Genomic DNA, 21,247 nt, shown 5'->3' with positions numbered 1-21,247 from the left:
TGAAATTTTGCTCTCTGGATTGAATGAACAGATATCTTGTGCATTTCCTTTTGTTTAAATTTTATTTGAGCTATAAGAGATGTTTCTGTAGTTTTAATATGGCATACTAAGTCCACGTCCATATTTTAATTTGTTTCAACTCTTTCATTGTTTTATATAGTTATTAAGCATCTAATGTATTCCAGGCACTTTAGTAGTTGCTAGTTATAGAGTAGCTGAGTAAGGCAGGTCCTTGCTGTTGTGGAGTTTATGGACTCATGAGAAAGACAGATACTGGATTAGGAATGGCAGCTGTGAAATTTGTTTAGAAAGAAGTGTTCAGAAGATTGTTATGGGAGCATAGGGAGCTGCCATCTTGTCTGGAGGTCGAGGAAGGCTACTCTCAGGAAATAGCGTTTAAACTGAGCCTGGAAGAATGACTGAAGAAGGAGTTGGTTAGGCAAAGAAGGGGAGGAACTGTGTTCTAGACAGAGGAAACAGCACGTGCAAAGATATGCTATGATATGAGATGAGAAGGGGCATATTCATGGAAATGGAGGAGTTTCAGTGTGACTTATCCTTAAAATGTGAGGGAGAATGGTTTCAAATGAGGCTGTGGATGTAAGCAGGAGCCAGATCTTTAAGAGTTTATGTAAGTCTTAGTGACACTTTTTTACTTAGCAACAGGAGATTTTTAATGATAAATAATTTTATGAGGTTTAAAAGTCCAGTCTTGCCATGAATGAAGAATAGTTTGGAAGGGAGTAAGACTAAATGCATTGAGGCTAGCTAGGAGGCTGTTGTACTAGCCCTTATGGGAGGTGGTAGCCTGGCTTAAGGTGGTACTAGAGGTGAGGAAGGAGAGTGTATAGATTTGAGAGATATTTTGAAGGTAGAATTTATTGGACTTGGTTAATTTGTATTGAAGTATGAAGAGAAGGAGTCAAGGATGATGTTTTCTGGTTTGAGCAACTGAGTGGCTCCTGGGGCCATTTACTGAGATAGGGAATACTGGAACAGCTGTAAATTTGGAGAGAAATCGTAAGTTCAGTTTTGGACATGTTATGTGAAGTTCTTGAGTAGGCCTAGGAGAGAGCCCTGCTAAATGCTAGCATTTTAAGGGTTAGGTGGAGGAGGGCATGCAAAAACTGAGGAGTGGTAAGAAAAGTAGAAGAAAACTTGAGACCACGGTATCCTAGAAGCCAAGGGAAAAAGTATTTCAGGGAGGGGAGTGCTTAATTGCTGCTCCTTGCTTTTGTCATGCTGAACATTAACAGTATTCTTAGTCCATGTTGCTTATTCTTCTTTGAATTTCCGTAGTTCTGTTTGATCTTGCTGGCTCTTATTAAACAGAGTAGTCCAGATTTGGACACATCGTAGTCATGTATAAGGGTAAAGAAATGACTTGTTTGAATTTCTAATGATTGGTGATAATAGCCAATATTTCTTTGGGCATTTTAGTTACAAGAGCATATTGGGCCAATATCTTTGAGGAACCATCTCTGCTAATTCTGCAGTGATTGATTGCAAGGACCCAGTTATCTTCTGAGTATAGCTTGGCTCATTTTTTCCTAAATGTGTGAAGTACAAACACGTTTTAATTGACCATAGTAAAACTGTTCTGGCTGTAAATGTGACTCCCAAAATCTTTTTACGTTTCACTTTCACAAATAGCTTACTTTCATCTGTTAAATTGAGCGAGTCTTTCACATTATTTATCTTGAGAGACTGTAGAGGTTACTTTGTCCAACTTAATATTGGATGATATTTTTGATACATGGTCATTCAACTTCATTTGTATGTGTTTAAAGTCCCCAAATAGGAGATTTTACCTGTGCTTTCTGTGAACGTTTAATAATCTGCTTTATTAAAACTTTTGCTCTTTTATGCTGTTTTTTCTTTTCTTGTTTTAACAAATTATGATAGAATGATGGTGGTGTCTTCTCCCTAAGTTCTTGTTACTTCATCATCAACCAGTTATTCATAGTTTGTCACTGTTAAGTCTAGAGTAGAAGTTCCCATCATTGTATTCTTTTTCTTCTGGAGGTTGAGATTATCAGCAAGACAGATCAAAAAGCTGTCAGACACTTTGCTATAGCAGAGCAGCAGTACCTCTGCTTCATCAGAATCTCTATCTTAAGTAGGAGGGAGACTGAGGAGAAGAAGTGAGTGTAATACCCACTTAGCCACAGGGAAAGAGACCAGAGCTACTTGAGTCACTGCAGTGGAATGGGCAGCCCCTGGGAGTGGAGCTTGGGGGAGGTGTTTGGATCCTCAGGCATCCCTGGATGTGGAAAAGGGGCAGGAAAATGTAGATGGGAGTGGGATAATTGAGGAGCATAGGGAAGAGATGGTAGATTTTATCTTTAAAAAGGAGAGATCTGAAATGATGAGAATGTATGGCAGAAGGGCAAGTCCCCATCCCACCCCTCAGTCTCCCCAAAAAGGGAATAGCCAGTATTGTAGTTTGAAAGGATATAATCACAGAGATGTTTTAGAGAGTGTTTGTCACATAAATAACAACCTGCTAGCTGCCCCGACAAGTCTTCTTTAATTCAGCGAAGGCTTTAGAGTCCCTTCTGTGTGCTAGATTCTGTTCCCCTACCTTATCTCCTGCTCTCTTCCCCCTTCTTTATACCACTGTAGCCCCAATAATTTTTCTCCAACACACAAATGCATGCATTTGCATGTTTTGTTCCTCTGCCTGAAACCCTTTCCTACCTCCCCTCCATAATCACGTGGCTCTTGCTCCTTCACTTCATTCAAGTCTCTGCTCAAATGTCAGAGAAGTGTTTTCTACCACCTTTTGTAAAACAGCATCCTTCTTTCCTCCTACCACTTTGTGCTTTTACCCTACTTTGTTTTTCATCATAGTGTTTATCACTTGCTTTGTTTTTCATCATAGTGCTTATTACTACAAGACCAACGTCCTTCTTTCTGCCCATCCTCCTTCCCTTTCTCTCTGTGCACTAACCATGTGTGAACTATAATGTATTCTGTGAATTGTGTTGTTCATGTCTGTATTCTCTGGCTTAGCACTGGTAAGTGCTCAGTAAATATTTATGGAATTAAAGAATAGTATGCAATCAAGTTCATGGTTTTGATCACTTTCTTTGGATGTACAGTCAGTTTTATTCCTTTGACCACTTTCTTTTAGATTCCCTTCCATTGACACATTCTTTTAGATATAACATTACCATTGATTATGCTTTTTAAGTCAGTCTTTCATTTTTGTCTTTCACTAGCAAGATGCCCTATATTTTGCCATCCTGGCAGTCCTTTATACAGCCTAAGCAGGGGACTGTAGCTTGGTGTGGTAGAAAGATCATTGGTTGGCTAACTGAAGACTTTAGTTTAGATTCAAGCTCTGATTTTATTTGTATGATCTCGATCAAGTCAGCCTTCTCTGATTTGTGAAATTAGAAAATTTAGGTGATCTTTATAATTTTATACATTTGATTTACATTAAATATCTGAGTTGAAGTCTCACTTTACTCTTAAATCCGTCGTTGTTTCAGTGTTTTGTATACAGTAGTTTTGCTTGCCAATTTTTTAGTTACATAGTTACATGAAATCAGAAAGTATTTACAGACATCTTTTTTTCCCTCTCCAACAGATAAATGTACTTATTCTGCAATCATGTATAGCACATGTAATCATGTGTTCTGTTATCGTGCTGCTATGGCAGATTCTTCTCCTTGGCTCTCCTATATATGGGAAAGACTCATACTCATGATCTGTTTGTCTTCTTACATAAGATAAAGTTACTCATTTTAGCTCAGGTTTTAGTTTCACTTTTATCTTTTTGGGGACTCTTGAGGCTTCTTGTTTATGTATTTTTGCTTATTTGAAGTAATTTAACTCAGGGCCATTAGTTAAGCCTTGAACTACGTGTTTCAAACTGTAGCGCCCTAGAATTTCTGTGGAGGATGTCTCCGGTATTGCCTAGTGGGGTGCACGTGAGCTGACTCTGCCCTTTTTGCTTCTACCAACCCTTTGTATTTTATCCTTTTTTTCAGTATTGGCTTCTTTAAAATATTTTGAAAAAAGAACTTTTCTGTTTCAAAAAGTATACTAGTGAAGGTAAACTAGATATTTGACTCTAATATTTGATGTTAATATTGGAAACTTGTCTTAAAAAATAATTTGGATGGAGACTGTGTAAAACACCTTTATTAAGAAGAAGATGAGCGTGCAAAGACTATCTAGAGACGTCAGGGATGCCGTATTAAGTACAGTTTTATTTCTAGGAATCACTAACCCAGGCCTACCATAGATCTCTTCCATTTAGGTGTGATAGACCTCTGTTCACGAAGACAGTCCTGGTCTCTGGGACCGCTGCATTACACTGACATACTTTGAAGCAAGGTTTTTGCTCTCAGGTTTCTTCCCTGTGTTACCAAGGTATTTGACTAGTTGAGGCTTTTTGTCCTCATATGACTTCAGTTCAAGGGCTGCACCCTTTATCTATTGCTGTTTTCTTCTGAGAATCAGAGCCATACTATCTTTAGCCAAAAGAGCAATCGCATGGGATGAGGCAACTTTTTTTACTCTATATTCTTACTGTTCTGATCTGTAGAGAGGTACCTACTTATATTAAAGATATAGAAGGTACATAACCTTTCAGAAACTTATAGAATCATATCCTAACGTACTTTATTTTGTTGTTTTGTACCAAAGGTGGATTTGGTACCTCAATTATTTGTTTGCTTTAGATGTTGAGTGCTTTTCTAAAGCCTAAGAAAGGAAAACCAGCTGTTATTACCACACAGTACGACTGCACTTCCGGAACACTGAGGCTGGAAAATTGGAATCTGATATTTTTTCACTTGCTGTCATTTGTTAACTGATTTTTCCCTCCTATAATTTCACTCTATTCTTTATAACTTTACTATAATGCCACTGAGGAAAGCTTAGAAGAATTGTAATAGAACTACTATAATCAGGATGAGAGACAAAATACTATTGATCCATAGAATCAATACAGTGGTTAAATCTAAGGGTAGAAAAGCATTCCCAGTGCAATAATGTTCTTGATACAGAGCATCTTACTTCCTCGAAGGAAATCTGAAGTTTATCTTTGATGACAACATACTGTATTATAATAATAAAAAAACAGAACTAAACCTGCTGAAAGAAGCATAGTAAAAGGGAACAGAGTTTAGCCTTAGTCTGGAAAGTGGCTCAAGCATTAATAATCAAAAAAGAATTTCTTATAGTGGTGTTGTAAAGTACAATTTTCAGTAAAAGTCAAGTAACGTTATATTTTCATTTCTATATCTTATTTGCATTTTAAAATTTAAAAGTCAGATTTTAAAAGTGACTTGGTGGTGGAGACTGATAATATTACATCGACTAGTACAGCACTTAGCATGTATTAGCTTGACTGTTTTCATCATGTGCTTGAGAGGCGTTTGTGGTACGGTAGAAAGAATAATATGTAGCAACCAAACACTGGAGTTCTCCTAATTCTAGTCTTCTGATCTTGAGTCATGCCCTTTGGAAAAATATTCGTCATGCGTCCTTGGCAATGTTTCTGTGAGGCTAAGATGTGGTAATATATGTAAAAGTGCTCTGAAAATCATAAACCTGTATAAATTTAACAAGAGTGTTAGAATCTCATCATTATCACAACACTACTGTCTCAACCAAATCTCTTGGGGCTTTTACCACTAAGAAGGGTATCTCTGGCCATACAATTTTATTTTATACTCCAGCTTTTTGGAATCAATGATTTAAAAATTTATTTATTTGTTTTTGTTGTGGTAAAATAACATATAACTTACTATTTTAACCATTTTTTTTAAAGATTTTATTTTTCCTTTTTCTCTCCAAAGCCCCCTGGTACATAGTTGTATGTCTTAGTTGTGGGTCCTTCTAGTTGTGACACGTGGGATGCCGCCTCAGCATGGCTTGACGAGTGATGCCATGTCTGCACCCAGGATCCGAACCGGCAAAACCCTGGGCTGCCGAAGTGGGGCGCACGAACTTAACCACTTGGCCACGGGGCGGCCCCTATTTTAACCATTTTTAATTCAGTGAATTAAATTGTACGTTTAATGCATTGAAATGTACAATTCATTGGTATTAAGTACATTTACAGTGTTGTGCAACTATTACCACTATCCATTTACAGAGCTTTTTCATCTTCCCGAACAGAAACTGTGTACCCATTAAACAATAACTCCCCAGCTCTCCCACCAATCCCTGTAACCTCTGTTCTACTTTCTGTCTCTGTGAATTTACGTATTCTGGGTACCTCATATAAGTGGAATCATACAATATTTGTCCTTTTGTGTCTGACTGACTTAGCATAATGCTTTCAGGGTTCATCCATATTATAGCATGTATCAGAATTTTAGTCCTTTTTTAGACTAATCGGTTATATGTGTTTACCACTCATACCATTTTTTTAAGTCATTTTTATCATTACCTTACCATTTTTTTATCCATCTGTTGATAGACATTTGGATTGTTTCCATCTTTTGGCTGTTGTGAGTAATGCTGCTGTAAACATTGGTATACCAATATGTATCTGTTTGAGTCCCTGACTTCGCTTCTTTGGGTATATATCTGGAAGTAGAACTGGTGCATCATATGGTAATTCTGTGTTTAACTTTTTGAGGAACCATGAAACTGCTTTCCCAGAATGCAAGAATTTTATAAGGCAGTGTTTGCTGCAGTTTTTCTGACCTTTGGGCCAAAAGTTTAAACAATTAAAAAATCAGGTTATGTTTTCAGATTGTTTTTTATTTGGGGCTTGTGAGAAACTGGGAAGGTAGAATGTGGTTAATCAGCTAATTTTTATTGTTATTTTGTAATATGTTTTTCAACAGTAATGTTGCAAAGAATTTTTAATTTATACACATGTTAAAATAGCATATAGATATAAACTATCAAACAGATGGTAATGGAATTAAAATTAGGGAATTGTAATCCAGTGGCTTAGTTAATGGAATAAATTATGTCCAGCTTCTGATTATTCATTTGTATTTATCTGTTTCATAGATTATGACAGACTTTAGTTCAGTTGGCTTCTTTCTACCATTTACGTGCCTTCCAGGCTCACCCTTGTTCCATTCTCTCTTCTTTTGATATGTGTTTTAGATGCCAATTAATTTTGATATTAATAAAAGCAGTGTATTTGGAAGTATGATCTAAATTTAATTTTTCCTTTATTATCTATACTGCTGCTTGACTCTCTGCATGGATAATTAAGAACTGATTTTATATATGTTTTTAATTCAATTTAAATCAATACTGAGAATAATGTTTTTTATGTATGAGGTGATTTTCTTATGAAATCAGCATCAGGGTGGGAAGAGGCCTGCTTTACGTGTTCTAAAATTCTCTTTCTTATAGCATCCTTCTAGGGTTGCTTTCTTCTTAGACACTTTAAGTGTTGTAAAACTGTTTTTTTGGGTAAGAAGTATAACATAGACTCTTCTGGGGAACTTAAGTGTCTTTCTGAAACTTTTACCCTTTTTTTTTGCCATATAGAATACTAATGCTTTTGCTTATAATAGTTTTAGGGTACACTAATTTTGATGAAAAATAATTCCTGAATGATAAATATATTAAGCCTTGGACATTTATTGTTTAGTCTGTTTAACAAAGATGCTGTTTTAGAAGTAGTATTTATATGATAAATTGAAAGTATATGTAATGACAAATTAATGATTTTTCAGAATATTCTGATCCTTTAAAAAATTATGTATGTATTTGCACTCATGTTTATGATCAAGAATTTCCTATTAGTTGACAGAAGTAATTTTATTAAAAGACAGGATGTGCAATAAAAATTCAGTCAGGATTCCAGTTTGTTCATGATAGTCTACTTTAACTTTGTGGAGATCCCAGTTAGAAGATGTATGGCTTTGTTGATTACTTGCTGCAGTAGTTTGGAACCATAAGGCTCTAAGGATGCCTTTCCTAGCTTAGAGTCCTTGTCACAGCACCTGATAAGCCCTAGGAGGTGTTTTTTTTTTTTTTTTTAGCCCAAAGCTAACTGCCACCAGTCCTCCTCTTTTTGCTGAGGAAGACTGACCCTGAGCTAACATCCGTGCCCGTCTTCCTCTACTTTATATGTGGGACACCTACCACAGCATGGCATGTCAAGTGGTGCCATGTATGCACCTGGGATCCGAACTGGCGAACCCTGGTCCGCCGCAACGGAACATGCGAACTTAACCGCTGCACCACCGGGCTGGCCCCACCCTAGGAGTTTTTTGGTGAGAGTTTTTGGCAAGTAGAAAATGAGTACAGCCTCAGAATAAAAGGGTGCCAAGATTGACATGAAATTAAGGAAAAGGTAAAGTAGTGTTCAAAAAGGGACACACTTTCTGAAGCTTAGGAGTATACCCTGTTGACCCCTATTCACTTGAAAAACAAGTTGGTTCTTTTTCTTTAAAATCAACTTTATTGAAGTGTAATTTATATAAAATAAAGTATACTCATTTCAAGTGTATGGTTTTGACAACTGTATACACTTGTGTAACTTCCGTTAAAATCAAGATATAGAACATTTCCATCATAGCAAAAAGTTCCTTCATTCCCTTTTGCTCTTAGTTTCTCTCCACCCCAGGCAAACACTGATCTGCTCTCTGTCACAATAGTTTTACCTATTCTAGAATTACATTCATGTGGAATTATACTGTGGCTATTCTTTTGTGTCTTCACAAAAGTGCATATCTTTAGTAGTTTGATCTTTTTTGTTGCTGAGTAGTTTGCCATTGTATGAATAGGCCACAATCTTTTTATCTTTTTACTCGTTGATAGACATTCAGGTTATTTACAGTTTTTTGCTATTATGAATAATGCTGTGGACATTTGTGTCCAGTAGTTTGTGTGGGCATATGTTTTATGTTTTCATTTCTCTTGGAGTAGATTGTGAGTCATAGGGTTTTTGTATGTTTAACTTTATAGAAAACTGCTGCTTTTCCAAAGTGATTGCTTTTGTACTTGCACTACAATGTGTTGAGTTCCAGTTACTCCACATCCTGTTAACATTTGGGGGTTGGCTAATTGAAGACTTTGGTTCAGATTCCTTGGTAGAAATTGTGTTATGTATAGACTTTTCTGGCAATTATAAAAGAGACTTGATATACTTTTAAGAGTTTAGTAATGGTAGCTAATTTCTTGCCATTTATTGTACATCTCCTGTGTACCAGATACTGTGTTAATGACTTTATATACGTTATGATCTCTAATCCTGAAAACAGTTCTACGAGATAGATGTCTTATCTTCATTTCACGGACAGAAATCCTGGGCTAGTAAATTTTAGGCTTAAAGTTTGATTCCAAGTTTGATTCTAAACCCTAGAATGTTTACTTTTGCTTCAATATTTTGGTCTTTCCCTCTCCTTTATAGAGGACTGTTAGAATGAATGTGATTTCTGCTAACATTATGTCTTTTGGTGTTCTCAAATTGAACTGAGGAAGGTCCAAAGATAATTAGAAGAATTAGAAGCCCCAGGGAAAAAATAAAGGAATTGAAAGGTTGTGTGTGTGTGTGTGTGTGTCTGGATGATGTGTGTAAAAGAAAGAGCATGCACCTTTGTTCTCAGAAAACAGCATGCATCTCTGAGGAGAGACATGATCTAATATAGACACAACTTTTCTATGTATGATCTTAATTGAGTTGTGAAAAGTAGAGGAAAATCTCAAACTGCTGAACTACTAGAGAGGGAAGATGGTAGTGAATAACAGTAATTGGGTCAAGAAGCTTGTTTTTATCTCCAAGCAACTTAGTTGCTTGTTGAATGATCTTGTCTTACCATGTAGGAGTCAGCCTATAGGCATTTATTTTTAAATATATCCTAGACAGTTACTGTTTAATTGTATATAATTTAGAGTTGTATCACAGCTACTAGGTTGAATTTTAGAGCAGAATTTTTATAAGAAATCTTGGTCGGTGTATTTCCCAAATAGAAAAATTTTGTGAAAAAGTCTGCATTTTGCAGACATATTTATTAAAAAAAAATTGTTTAAACTTTGGATCTTTTTAATTTCATTTTTCTCTTTCCTATCCTATTTTGCAGACATTTCAACCTACGAATGAAGAGGGATACTTCCCTTTTTAGTGATGAATTTAAAGTAGAAACTTCAAATAAAATACTTGATTATGATACCTCTCATATATACACTGGACATATTTATGGTAAGTTGAACCTTAAAAGAACCCTGTTCTTTAATTTTTTTCTACACGAGGAAATATGTTTATTTTGAAGTATAGGCAGATGTTTCAGAAAAGAGGAGATTAATCCTCAGGAGATTTGAATATATCATGAAGGGTCTTTGAAGAATGAAGTAATCCTTGGACCTATCTTTACGTGTACGTTAAATACTGAATTATGCATTGTCTGGCTTCTGAAAGGATGAATTTTTGACTCAATACCTCCAAATGTTAGATTTAAAAAAAAATTTTAATGACATCTATAACTTTCTGATCTTCCAAGCAAGAAATTAGCAGTAACTTTCCTGTGTTTTATAAGAAAAGAGGAAAAATCTAAAAGGAAACTGTAAAGATTATCTTAAGAGCCAAAAATAATGACGAAGTCGTTCAGAGGAAAATCTTCCCAGGGCCTTCCTTCCTCAATCTCTTTGCTTTTTTTCACAGTTCTAACAAATTTCTCTTACTACACCAGATTAAAAAGGTATTGGGGGGTGAGGGGTTGACTTTGACAGCTTAGTAATGTGGGAACAACAGAAAATTATAGAAGTCATAAAAAGCTAAAAAAAATCCAAGTCTTCTGGAGGTGTGAGAGAAGGGCAAAATATTGTTGTTAACTCTATACGTAAATAAATACTCAAAATGATCCTTGGTTATTAAGACAAAGTTAACTAGAAGTTAAATTTCATTTCTACATATTAGAGAGATTTCTACTCAAAATCATAATACTATGAAAAATTAAGTGCTTATAGAAATGTTTCTTTTTATTATGCCTGATAAATGAGGCATTTTTATACTTAAAATTTCTCACTTGTAGATTAAACCTAGTTAATAAATTCTAAGTTTTTAGTGCTCTTAGAATTATGTGACCAAAGGAAAGTGTTTTACCGTCGGTCTAGATTTTTAATGTCACGCTACAGTTTTCTATTATTTTCTTGATCGTTTATCTTGCTGGGCAAATAACTTACAGTCTCTGTCCCTTTTTGCTAGGCTATGGTCAAGAAAAATATAAGACTAAATGAGTTTGCAGATAAAAATGATGTTGTTTAAAATGCCAGTGTCTTGGGTTCTTAGCTTTTAGTGCCTGATTAATTCAAAGTCAACTAATTAATGCTAATCTACAACTTACAAAACTGTGGAAAGCCTGATTTTTATTTATTTACTCACTTTTTGGTGAGGAAAATTGGCCCTGAGCTAACATCTGTTGCCAATCTTCCTTTTTTTCCCCCTCAAAGCCCCAGTTCATAATTGTATATCCTAGTTGTAAGTCATTCTAGTTCTTCTATGTGTTATGCCACTACACCATGGCTTGATGAGCAGTGCTAGGTCCGTGCCCAGGATCTGAACTGGCAAACCCTGGGCTGCCAAAGTGAGGTGTGTGAACTTAACCGCTTGGCCACAGGGCTGGCCCCCTGATTTTTGTGTTAATGAGAAAATTTAACAAGTAAATTTAACTTTTAAAGCCTGCTCTTCCTACTTATACCTCTTCATATCATTTGATGTTTGGTGCTCATCTTTTCTTTGTGACTATATTAAGAGCCAAAAATACCTTTTTTCCTGTTATTTTCTTTCACTAGAAAAGTATAATTGATGGGACAGGATTCCAGATCTTTGTCCAATATATTAAATAGGATTGTTGGTATACTTTTGTTCAAATTGTTGCTGAAATATTTGACACTTTCTTATTTAAGAAAATGTATTTATACAAAACCTGAAGGTAGTAAGGAAGCCAAAAGTCTCATGTAGAATATATCGGATGGGAAAGGAACTTTTTTTCTTATGGTAATTAGAGCAGAATTTCAAAAGATTCTTTGATCTCTTTATTTTGAAAGTATATATTTTATGAGTGGATTTGCTTCCTTCTGAGTTAAGTTAATTTAACAATTATTTATTGAATGATTGCTGCGTGCATGCCAGGCACTATGCTAGATGCTGGGAATATGATTGTCAGCAAGACAGATGTTCTGTTTTTCATTGTTGTTACTAGTAATTGTATATGCCTCAGCTAAGTACTAGTTGCTGTTCACATCTTAACTTCAGCTTGATATATTTTATGTGAAAATTAATTTCCCCAGTAAATTTGTATTCAAGTTTTTAAAAATGTATAAGAATGGCTTTTTATAGGAGAATGGATGTTAACATTCATGTGCAAATTAAATTTTCAAGAGTTTGTTGCTTTCATTAATAGGTGAAGAAGGAAGTTTTAGCCATGGGTCTGTTATTGATGGAAGATTTGAAGGATTCATCCGGACTCATGGTGGCACATTTTATGTTGAGCCAGCAGAGAGATATATTAAAGACCGAAGTCTGCCGTTTCACTCTGTTATTTATCATGAAGATGATATTAGTAAGTACTTAAATTTTATCAAGTAGCCTTTTACAAAAAGGCATATAAATAGTTAAAACTATGTGGAGACAAATGAAGCCTGAGCTGTTTTCTTTCCTAAGCTATTAATCAGGCTAGAAAATAGTTTCACAAACAAAGTCTCAATTTAATGAATAATAGATCTATTTGATGAGGCAATTTCCTTGTCAATCCGTGTGAGTCTTACTTTGTTGATAGGATACAACCAATTCTATTTGAACTGTGAACCAACCAACTATGATTGAACTGGAAATCCAATATTCTTATATCAGCTCATCATTTAATGCTGTAATGCCTTTGTGTTTGTGGCCTACTGAAGCATTGTTATCTTCTTAGGTAAATTTTAGTGTTGATATTTGTGTAATATTTAAGGAATATTTTAGATATTTTTGTAATTTCTTAAGTCCTTTCAGTATTTCTTTTAGAAATCTTGAAATAATGACTTGACTTCAGCTTGGTAAGACTCCAGGTTTATCATTATGGATTTTGCCCTCTACTGTTGTCTTTATCTGATGGTAATTTGTTGGGAAAGTTCTTTTCCTGTGTTTTAAGAGTAGAAGGTGTATTTAGACTTTACTTTTTAGTTCTACCATTGTCTATATATCATCCATAGTCATCCAGTTATGAGAATGCCTTAATGAAATACTATAGGAATTCATTCCCATAATTTTTATGCCTCTTGAGTACTCATATTTTATTTATTTTTGCTGAGGAAGATGCGTCCTGAGCTAACATCTGTGCCAGTGTTCCTCTATTTTGTATATGGGTCACTGCTGCAACATGGCTGCCAACAAATGGTATAGGTCCATGCTCAGGAGTTGAACCTGGGCAAAGTCGAGCATGCCAAACTTAACGACTAGGCCATGGGGCTGGCCCCATATTTTATTTTGACTGTAATTAGACTGCTCTCTCAATTTTTGCCTATTTTCCTAACTTGATTGCTTCTTCCTGGCTTTGTTTTCCTTTCTACAGCCAGAAATTTGTTGTCAATTATTTAATTTTGCAGCCCTAGTAATATGCTAGGAATCCTTAACCATTTTGACTTTTTCACTCCATCAGCTCTGACAGTTTCCATACTTCAGTCTGCCCAACTGCAGACTGCAAGTTATTTCTGAGGCTGGATCACTACAGAAAATAGCGTAGTTACTCTAGATAGGATGTGTTTCTGATTTTAGCTACTTACTAAATCATAAATTCATTAATGCTCCTGCCTCTGTTTTCACTCATCTTTATTTGATTCCTTTTCTAATTTCCCTTCCTGGAGTTACATACTCTCCTCAAGCTCCAAGCTACAGTCCTCCTTTACCACTTGGAATATGAATTCCTTTGTCTTTCTTTCTTTCTGCTAACAGAATTTATCATCTAATTGATTTGTATATACCTTTGTAATTTTCTTAGTAATTTAGTGTTTTTTTCTGGTTTACCTCCCCTATCAAAGTATGTAAGTTCTCCAATTGCAGTTTGTTTCTTTTAATATTCTAAATATCCTTTAACATTCTGAATATCATATATCTCTGGAGCAGGTTCTTCATAGATACTTAATGAAATCTTGAAACATTTTCCCTATAATGTTTCCTCAAAATCAACCGAGAGCTTTTGGGAAAGGAAGAAGAGGAAGAGAGTAATTTGACAGATATTGAACTCATCTTTTCCTTCCCATCATACTGTAATCAAACTTTTTCCTTTGCTTTACACTTCCCATAAGTACCGTCTACTGTGTTTGTTCTGCCTTTTATGATCTCTATTATTACATCTTCTCTCTTGTTTTCCTTCTTCTCTTATCTACTTTTATGTAGTTTAAGCATATCCTTCTCTTTTTTCCCACTTTTATTTCTTCCTTGTCATATAATTACATTTTTCCACTTTGCATCTTACAGTAACTTCCAAATATCTTCCTTATTGTCAACTTTTCTTTTTCCCTGAAGATGATGAGGTAGCTTGGAGGATTAATGACATTGAATGCAACTAAGTTTTCTATTCCTTTTGATGTTTAACTTTACCATTGAGTTCTTCTTTTATTTTTCACTTGTCCAAGTAAATGTATGTTTGTGTTAAGGAGGGATTTTCACATTCTTTTTATTACATACCAGTTGTGATATTAGAGCTTAAAAATTGTAGTGTTTAGAGTGATTTTGTTTGTAATTTTCTCTGGTGAGTGGAAATGTAACAATATGAGGATGAGAGTATGGGAAGGAATTGTCTTAAACAGTTTTTTTTTTGAGGAAGATTAGCCTTGAGCTAACATCTGTTGCCAGTCCTCCTCTTTTTGCTGAGGAAGACTGGCCCTGAGCTAACATCTCTGCCCATCTTCCTCTACTTTATATGTGGGACGCCTGCCACAGCATGGCTTGATAAGCGGTACATAGGTTTGTGTCCAGGATCTGAACTGGTAGACCCTGGGCCACTGACATGTAACGTGGGAACTTAACCACTGCACCACCGGGCTGGCCCCTCCGTTTTTTTTTTTAAAAACAAGATTCAGTCAAGGTTCACACATTGCATTTGGTTGTCACATCTCTCTAATTGGTATTACTTTTTAAAATAGCTTCATTGAGGAAAAATTGACATACAATAAACTGCTCATATGTGAAGTATACAATTTGATAATTTTTACATACGTATACATCTGTGAAACTATCACCATAATCAAGATAGTGTATGTATCCATTACCCCCCAAACCTTCCTCCTACTTAGTGTAATCCTTCTCTCCTTCCCATCCCCTCTTTCCTCAGGCACTAACCTGCAGGTTAGTTTGCATTTTCTAGACTTTTATGTAAATACAGTTATACACTATGTACTGTTCTATAAAAATCTGACTTCTTTAACTTAGCACAGTTATTTTGAAATTCATCCATGCTGTGTGTATTAATAGTTTATTTCTTTTTATTGCTGAGTAGTTTTCCATTGTATGGATAACATTCTGTTTATACATTTACCTGTTGATGGACATTTGGGTTGTTTCCAGTTTTGAGTTATTATAAACAAAACTACTATAAAGTTTTTGATAATAACTCATCAACTATTGATTGATTAAAGAAGATAAATTTTGAAGGGGCAAGGGGATGAAATAAATACTAAGGACTTTTACTATCTTGGTCTAATACCTGACCTCTAGAAAGGGGACATTTTGGAAATTTAGAACAAGCCTTGTGGAAGCAAGAGAGCAGAAGGAGTGTTCATCTCAGTCTAGCTGTGTATAGATTCTCTCTGCCCCAAATCCATACTCATCCTTCAAAATGCGATTCAGGTCTGATCTCCTAGAAGTCTTTTGGAGCCCTCAGTTCTGAGCGTCCTCTCTTTACTGCTGTTTATGTGTTGGTGAGTCCTCCCTAGGTTTTGAATCCCGTGGTGTATAGGTCATTGATCATGTGATTGACTTTTGAAAAGAGACAGGAAAGGAAAACAGCTGTTGAGTGGATGACTAAATTAAATTCAACCAATATTTAATAAACTGTAGATGAGTACAGGGAGACTAAACACTTAGCAAGTTAATATTTAAATGGAATACTTTACATGCCTCACACCTCAGCTAGACTGTAAGTTCTTTGAGTCTGTATACTCTGTCATTTATTCTTGTATCGATGATATTTGGTAAATAGTAGTTTTTTTCTCCCATTATTTGTTTTGTAAACAAATTAATGCAATTAAGAATAACATTAACATACAATTAGGAAATTTATGGGCATACAGGCCCTAATTTTGGACATGCCCTATTTTATGGTCAATCTGTAAAGTAGTTAGGGATTTAGAACACACTTCCCTGTAGAATCACTTTAAAACGGTAGACAGTTCCTAGTTATTACAAGTAGAATGAAGGCTGGAAGGTTATTGGAGTCAGCACTTTGTAGATCTTTGGTTAATGGATGACCTTGGAAAAGAGGCATAGAAACCAGCTGCTGACTGAAAAATTCAACAAGTGTTTATTGATTTGTAAATGTACAGGAAGGATTAAGACTTTAAAAAAAGACCTTCAGGGGACTTCTCAGTCAATTAATACAGAGTCAGAATGTGATAAATGCTGTAATGGAAATGTCATCAAAGCACGGAGGGTAGTACATACTGAGGGAGCCTTAGGGATTCTTAGGTAGACTTTTCAGGGGAGGTGGCATTTGACTTGAACCTTGAAGTTAAAGGTAGACTTTTGACTGCTAGAGATAAGAATCTATGATGACAGAAGAAGGGTAGCTATTACTCTGGCTGCAACAATATTTCTTTTAAGCTGCCACAGCTCAGGAACTTCAGAAAAGAAAAGAAACTGGCATCTTTTTTAGCCCATAGTCCCCCTTTTTCTGTATATAGGTGTATATACAAATTGAATAAATGGAAATAATGGTCACTTGAAATCAGTGTGTTACAAATTTTTATTACGTCTTTCACTTACAAGTTTTATAGGTTTAATGACTGGTTAATTTATTAATGAACACTTTGAGTGCCTAATCTGTACAAGACACTTTCTGATACTATGGATACAGTGATGAACAGGGCAAAGGTTCTGTCCTAATGCATTTTAGAGTCTAGTGATTCTATTTATAATTGATCAGAATAATAGAGCAACATTTCTCCTATTGACCTGATGCCCATGATCTGCTTGGCCGCCAATACTAACCCTTTCTTCTTAAAAACCAGGAGTCGGGAGGGACATGCCTGGCCCAGCTCCCCATCTTAGAAGAGATGTTTCTTAGAAGATCAGTGTTGTAAGTGCAAGTGGAAAAGGGGACCATCTTCAGCTTCCTCTCCTTCCCAGGGACAATCATACTGTGTCCCTCTTCCCATGCTTTCCTTACCCTCCCCAAACAGAGACTGGATATGGGAGATGGGGAAGGGGTACTAGGGAGAAAGGGACTCCTATCCACTGGAATTAGAAAGAGGAAGGGCATTTGGGGCTCATCCTATCCGTTCTTCCATTCCTCTGTTAAAAACCAAAATTCAACTGCATAAATTTTAAAGATATTATTATCTTTGTTCAGCTATTCCTGAATTGGGCAGCATCTCATCTCGCAGATAGAAAGGACCTCTGAGGAGCAGTACAAAGTGAAACACTTATAAGCAGAAGGGAGCAGAAACAAGGAAGTTATACTAGCAACAAGTGGGCTGGTTGTGGCAAAGTCACTTCCTTTTAGGGGACAGCAAGGGTCTGTCAGGCAGATTACCTCACCAGTGCTGACCAGGTGGTTCCTGACTGACTGGTTTAAGATTCTATTTCTGGGAGAGGCTGAAACCATAATAAAGTTAAGTCTTGGTTTGGCGATGTGGGGCTTAGCCTAAGTGACTCAATTTTGGGCCTGTTTTCTTGTTTTTAACACTTCCAAGCTCATCATCAATTCTAAAAAGCCTACTTCTTCCTTTTACTATCCCTCAGTGAATCCATGTTGATTTTTGGCAACTTTGGGGATAAATGGCATTTTCATGGGTAAGGACCCACACAGCTACCCTCCAGATATTAAGAAGGCAACTTCTTGTACATTATCTGTCTGTGGAGTCACTGTACTTTAAATTCAATTAATGTAATAAAAGTTGGATTATTTGATTGGAGTTGGTAATGCATAGCATGTTATTGGAGGAATTGCACCAAGTTTTAAAAGATCTTTTGATTTTTAAAAATTCTTTTTAGGAAGATTTGCCCTGAGCTAACTACTGCCAATTCTCCTGTTTTTGCTGAGGAAGACTGGCCCTGAACTAACATCCAGGTCCATCTTCCTCTACTTTATATGTGGGACGCCTACCACAGCATGGCTTTTGCCAAGCAGTGCTGTGTCCGTACCTGGGATCCCAGACAGTGAACCCTGGGCCACCGAAGCGGAACGTGTGCACTTAACCACTGCACCACTGGGCCAGCCCCCAAATTTTTTGATTTTATTGAGGTCATAATAGTTTATAACATTGTGAAATGTCAGTTGTACATTATTATTTGTCAGTCACCATATATATGTGCCCCTTTGCCCCTTATGCTCCCCCACGTCTCCCTTCCCCTCTGGCAACCACTAATCTATTTTCTTTGTCCATGGGCATTACACCAAGTTTTGACTGTTAGAGAGCCATCTCAGAGCCAAGGCCTTGGACTTTGCAGTCAAATTCCTAACCTGCCAGTCACATAGAGGGAGGGATGCCTTGCTGGGGGTAGTGAGGGTACAAAGTCTACCTTAGTTAGTATGTAGTGAGAACCATTTATGCGTGAGTCTGTTGGGCAGAGTCTGAACTGTCCAGATACCCCTTCCTGGAGTGGTTGATGGAGAGTTAACTAGAGCTATTTCCTTCTTGAGGAGGTATCACAATATATGTATTATTTATATTTGCGCCTCCTACAACAAACAAAAGCAAGAGGTTGGCATGCAAAGGAACTGGAAGAAAGGCAGTAGATTTGAAGCGGATCTTTGTTTTAAATAGGCTGAATATTCTACACCAATGACTCATTCTTTGTGAAAGAATATGCCGTTTGGCCTTTTCAGGGGAACTACAGTGCATCCTATGATTTAGCCTCTCAATGAGGGCTTATTCATTAGTTCAACAAAGACTTGTTCTAGAAATGGGGATTATATTGTCAGAATTTTAGAAGGAAAATGTCATTGTCCATTTTTATAGTTAATGTGGTGACCAGGGAGAATAGGCTCTTTTAGAAGTTTTGAAAGTATATAGGAAAAATTTTATACTTGATCCCCTTTTTTCTATTGGGAGAGTTTTGTGCTGACAGAGTTTGAAGCATATATAAATACTGTTTTGTTGCTTTGGAAATATTTTTTTACCCTAAATATCAAGTTTTCAAAAAGAATGTGTATCTTTGATGACATTTAAAATACAATTTAGAAAGAAATAAAACACTCTGAATTTTCTTTTTAAGTATTCTAATTCTTGATGTTTCTAATGTTTTAACTTACAGTGTGCTAAGTAAATAATAGTTTTATTATTTTTCATTCCCCTATACATTTATAAATAATGATGAAAGTTTTACCATTTTGACAAAAAATTTTAAAGATCATGGAACAGTTGTAGTTTTCCTCATTGATAATTAAGAGCACTTTGCATGATTTCAGCTTGCATGGCCAGTTTTGTTGCCCGTACTAATGTGGCAAAGCGAGGGCTGCCTGTAGTTAACTACGTAGACAGGATTGAGAACAGATTCTGGAAATATGGTATCATTACCAGGCCACATAAATGAGCTGCTTGAGGTTACAGATTATGATTTTTGAGTGAGAATAATCATAGTTATCAGTTTTTTTCCAGCCTCAGGAGTTTTTCTCAGCTGCAGGGGTGTAGGTAGAGAGTTGAATTCAAACAGGATTTGGTTGAGAGTTGGGAGAGGGGTGGCAAGGGACTATAAGGCAAATGTGTGTGTGTGTGTGTGTGTGTCTGTCTGTCTTTACTGAGGAAGATTTGTCCTGAGCTAACATCTGTTGCCAATCTTCCTCTTTTTGGAAGACAACTATGTTCACCACTATACTACCAATGCTGCACTCTTCCTCTTTTTGTACGTGAGCCGCCCCCACAGCATGGCCACTGATGAGTGGTGTAGGTCTGCGCCTGGGAACTGAACCTGGGCTGCTGAAGCTGAGCACGTTATCAACTTTATATATTTTATCGAGTAGATTAGATATCCATTAGATAGTACTTGTTTGATTACCTTGATCTTAATGTTTAAATGTCCAGCATCAGTGCCAACGTATTGATGACACAGAGTGTCAATGTATTTAGTATTATCACTATCTGAAAATTATTTATATTTTATTGAGATACTGTATGATAGGGATTGCTGATTATATAAATCAGACATGTATATTTTCCTTCGGCTTTTCTTATCATTACATTAAAGAAAATGATGTTACAGTTGTTTAAGATGGGGATTTTTGGTTCTGTTCCTGAATTTAGTAAGGTGTTGAGTTAGATGCTGTGCACATGAAATTGTTCAAGTGTTTGGAAGCTATAAAATTCTCTATTCCAGAAATACTTTGTGGTAGCTCTTTTGTGCCTGTGTAAGAGCAGATTCAAAATATATTTCACAGTATGCTTTGAATGAAGGTAAATCCTAATTTCTATCATGATCAGATTATGATATTTGTTATTTCTCAAATTTGAATAAAATCAGACATATCAACTGACATTATCTTGAAGTATATTAGTTGAACTAAATTATGTATGGAAACAAAAATGTTGTTTTGATATATTCATTATCTGGTGGACTTATAACTAGATTGCTAATGAGCCTCACAAGTTTTTTGCTTTCTGAAACTGAAAATCTTGCATTGAGTAAGCCCTCTTTTGAAAAACTGTTTGAAAAATGATGATAGCACTTATTTCTCTAAGCAGGCAATATATTTAGTCTGGGTATTATAGAGTCTACAAGCGGTCTGTCTTTAGTTAAAAAATGTAGTTATTACTGTACTGTGAGTATCAGCCTTCAACTTAACTATATGAATGATCTTTTGGCAAAAGTTGTATTTTGGGATGAGTGAAAACTAGTTATAAATGAAAACATTCAGAAAACGACAATAAATACTAACACTGCTAAAGAATTTCTGATATGCCAGACCAAGATTATTTTGGTATTGTCTGTGATAGGAAAAATTTGCCAAATGCCAGTGGAAGGCAGATATAAAATGAGATCTTCTATTCTCCTTGACAAAAACTTTCACCCTTTATTAAGGTAATGCTAACTGCAGTACCAAACAGCCCCCAAATTCAGTGACAAAATACACTAAAAGCTCGTTTCTCCCTAGTGTAACAGTTTAATGTGAGAATT

General features: G+C 35.9%; 1 protein-coding gene across 2 annotated transcripts in view; it reads left to right on the top strand.

The window, feature by feature from the left end:
• The window catches only part of ADAM10 (ADAM metallopeptidase domain 10), a 115,602-nt gene that overhangs the window by 37,336 nt on the left and 57,019 nt on the right, over nucleotides 1-21,247 (top strand). For both annotated transcript variants that reach the window (XM_046653804.1, XM_046653806.1), the window contains exons 3-4: nucleotides 10,020-10,138; nucleotides 12,339-12,497. In XM_046653804.1, coding sequence (XP_046509760.1) covers nucleotides 10,020-10,138; nucleotides 12,339-12,497 — 278 coding nt within the window. The remainder of the gene's footprint in view (nucleotides 1-10,019; nucleotides 10,139-12,338; nucleotides 12,498-21,247) is intronic.

The sequence above is a fragment of the Equus quagga genome, chromosome 2 (assembly GCF_021613505.1).
Source record: "Equus quagga isolate Etosha38 chromosome 2, UCLA_HA_Equagga_1.0, whole genome shotgun sequence".
Taxonomy (NCBI): domain Eukaryota; kingdom Metazoa; phylum Chordata; class Mammalia; order Perissodactyla; family Equidae; genus Equus; species Equus quagga.
This window is presented reverse-complemented; position numbering and strand designations above follow the sequence as displayed.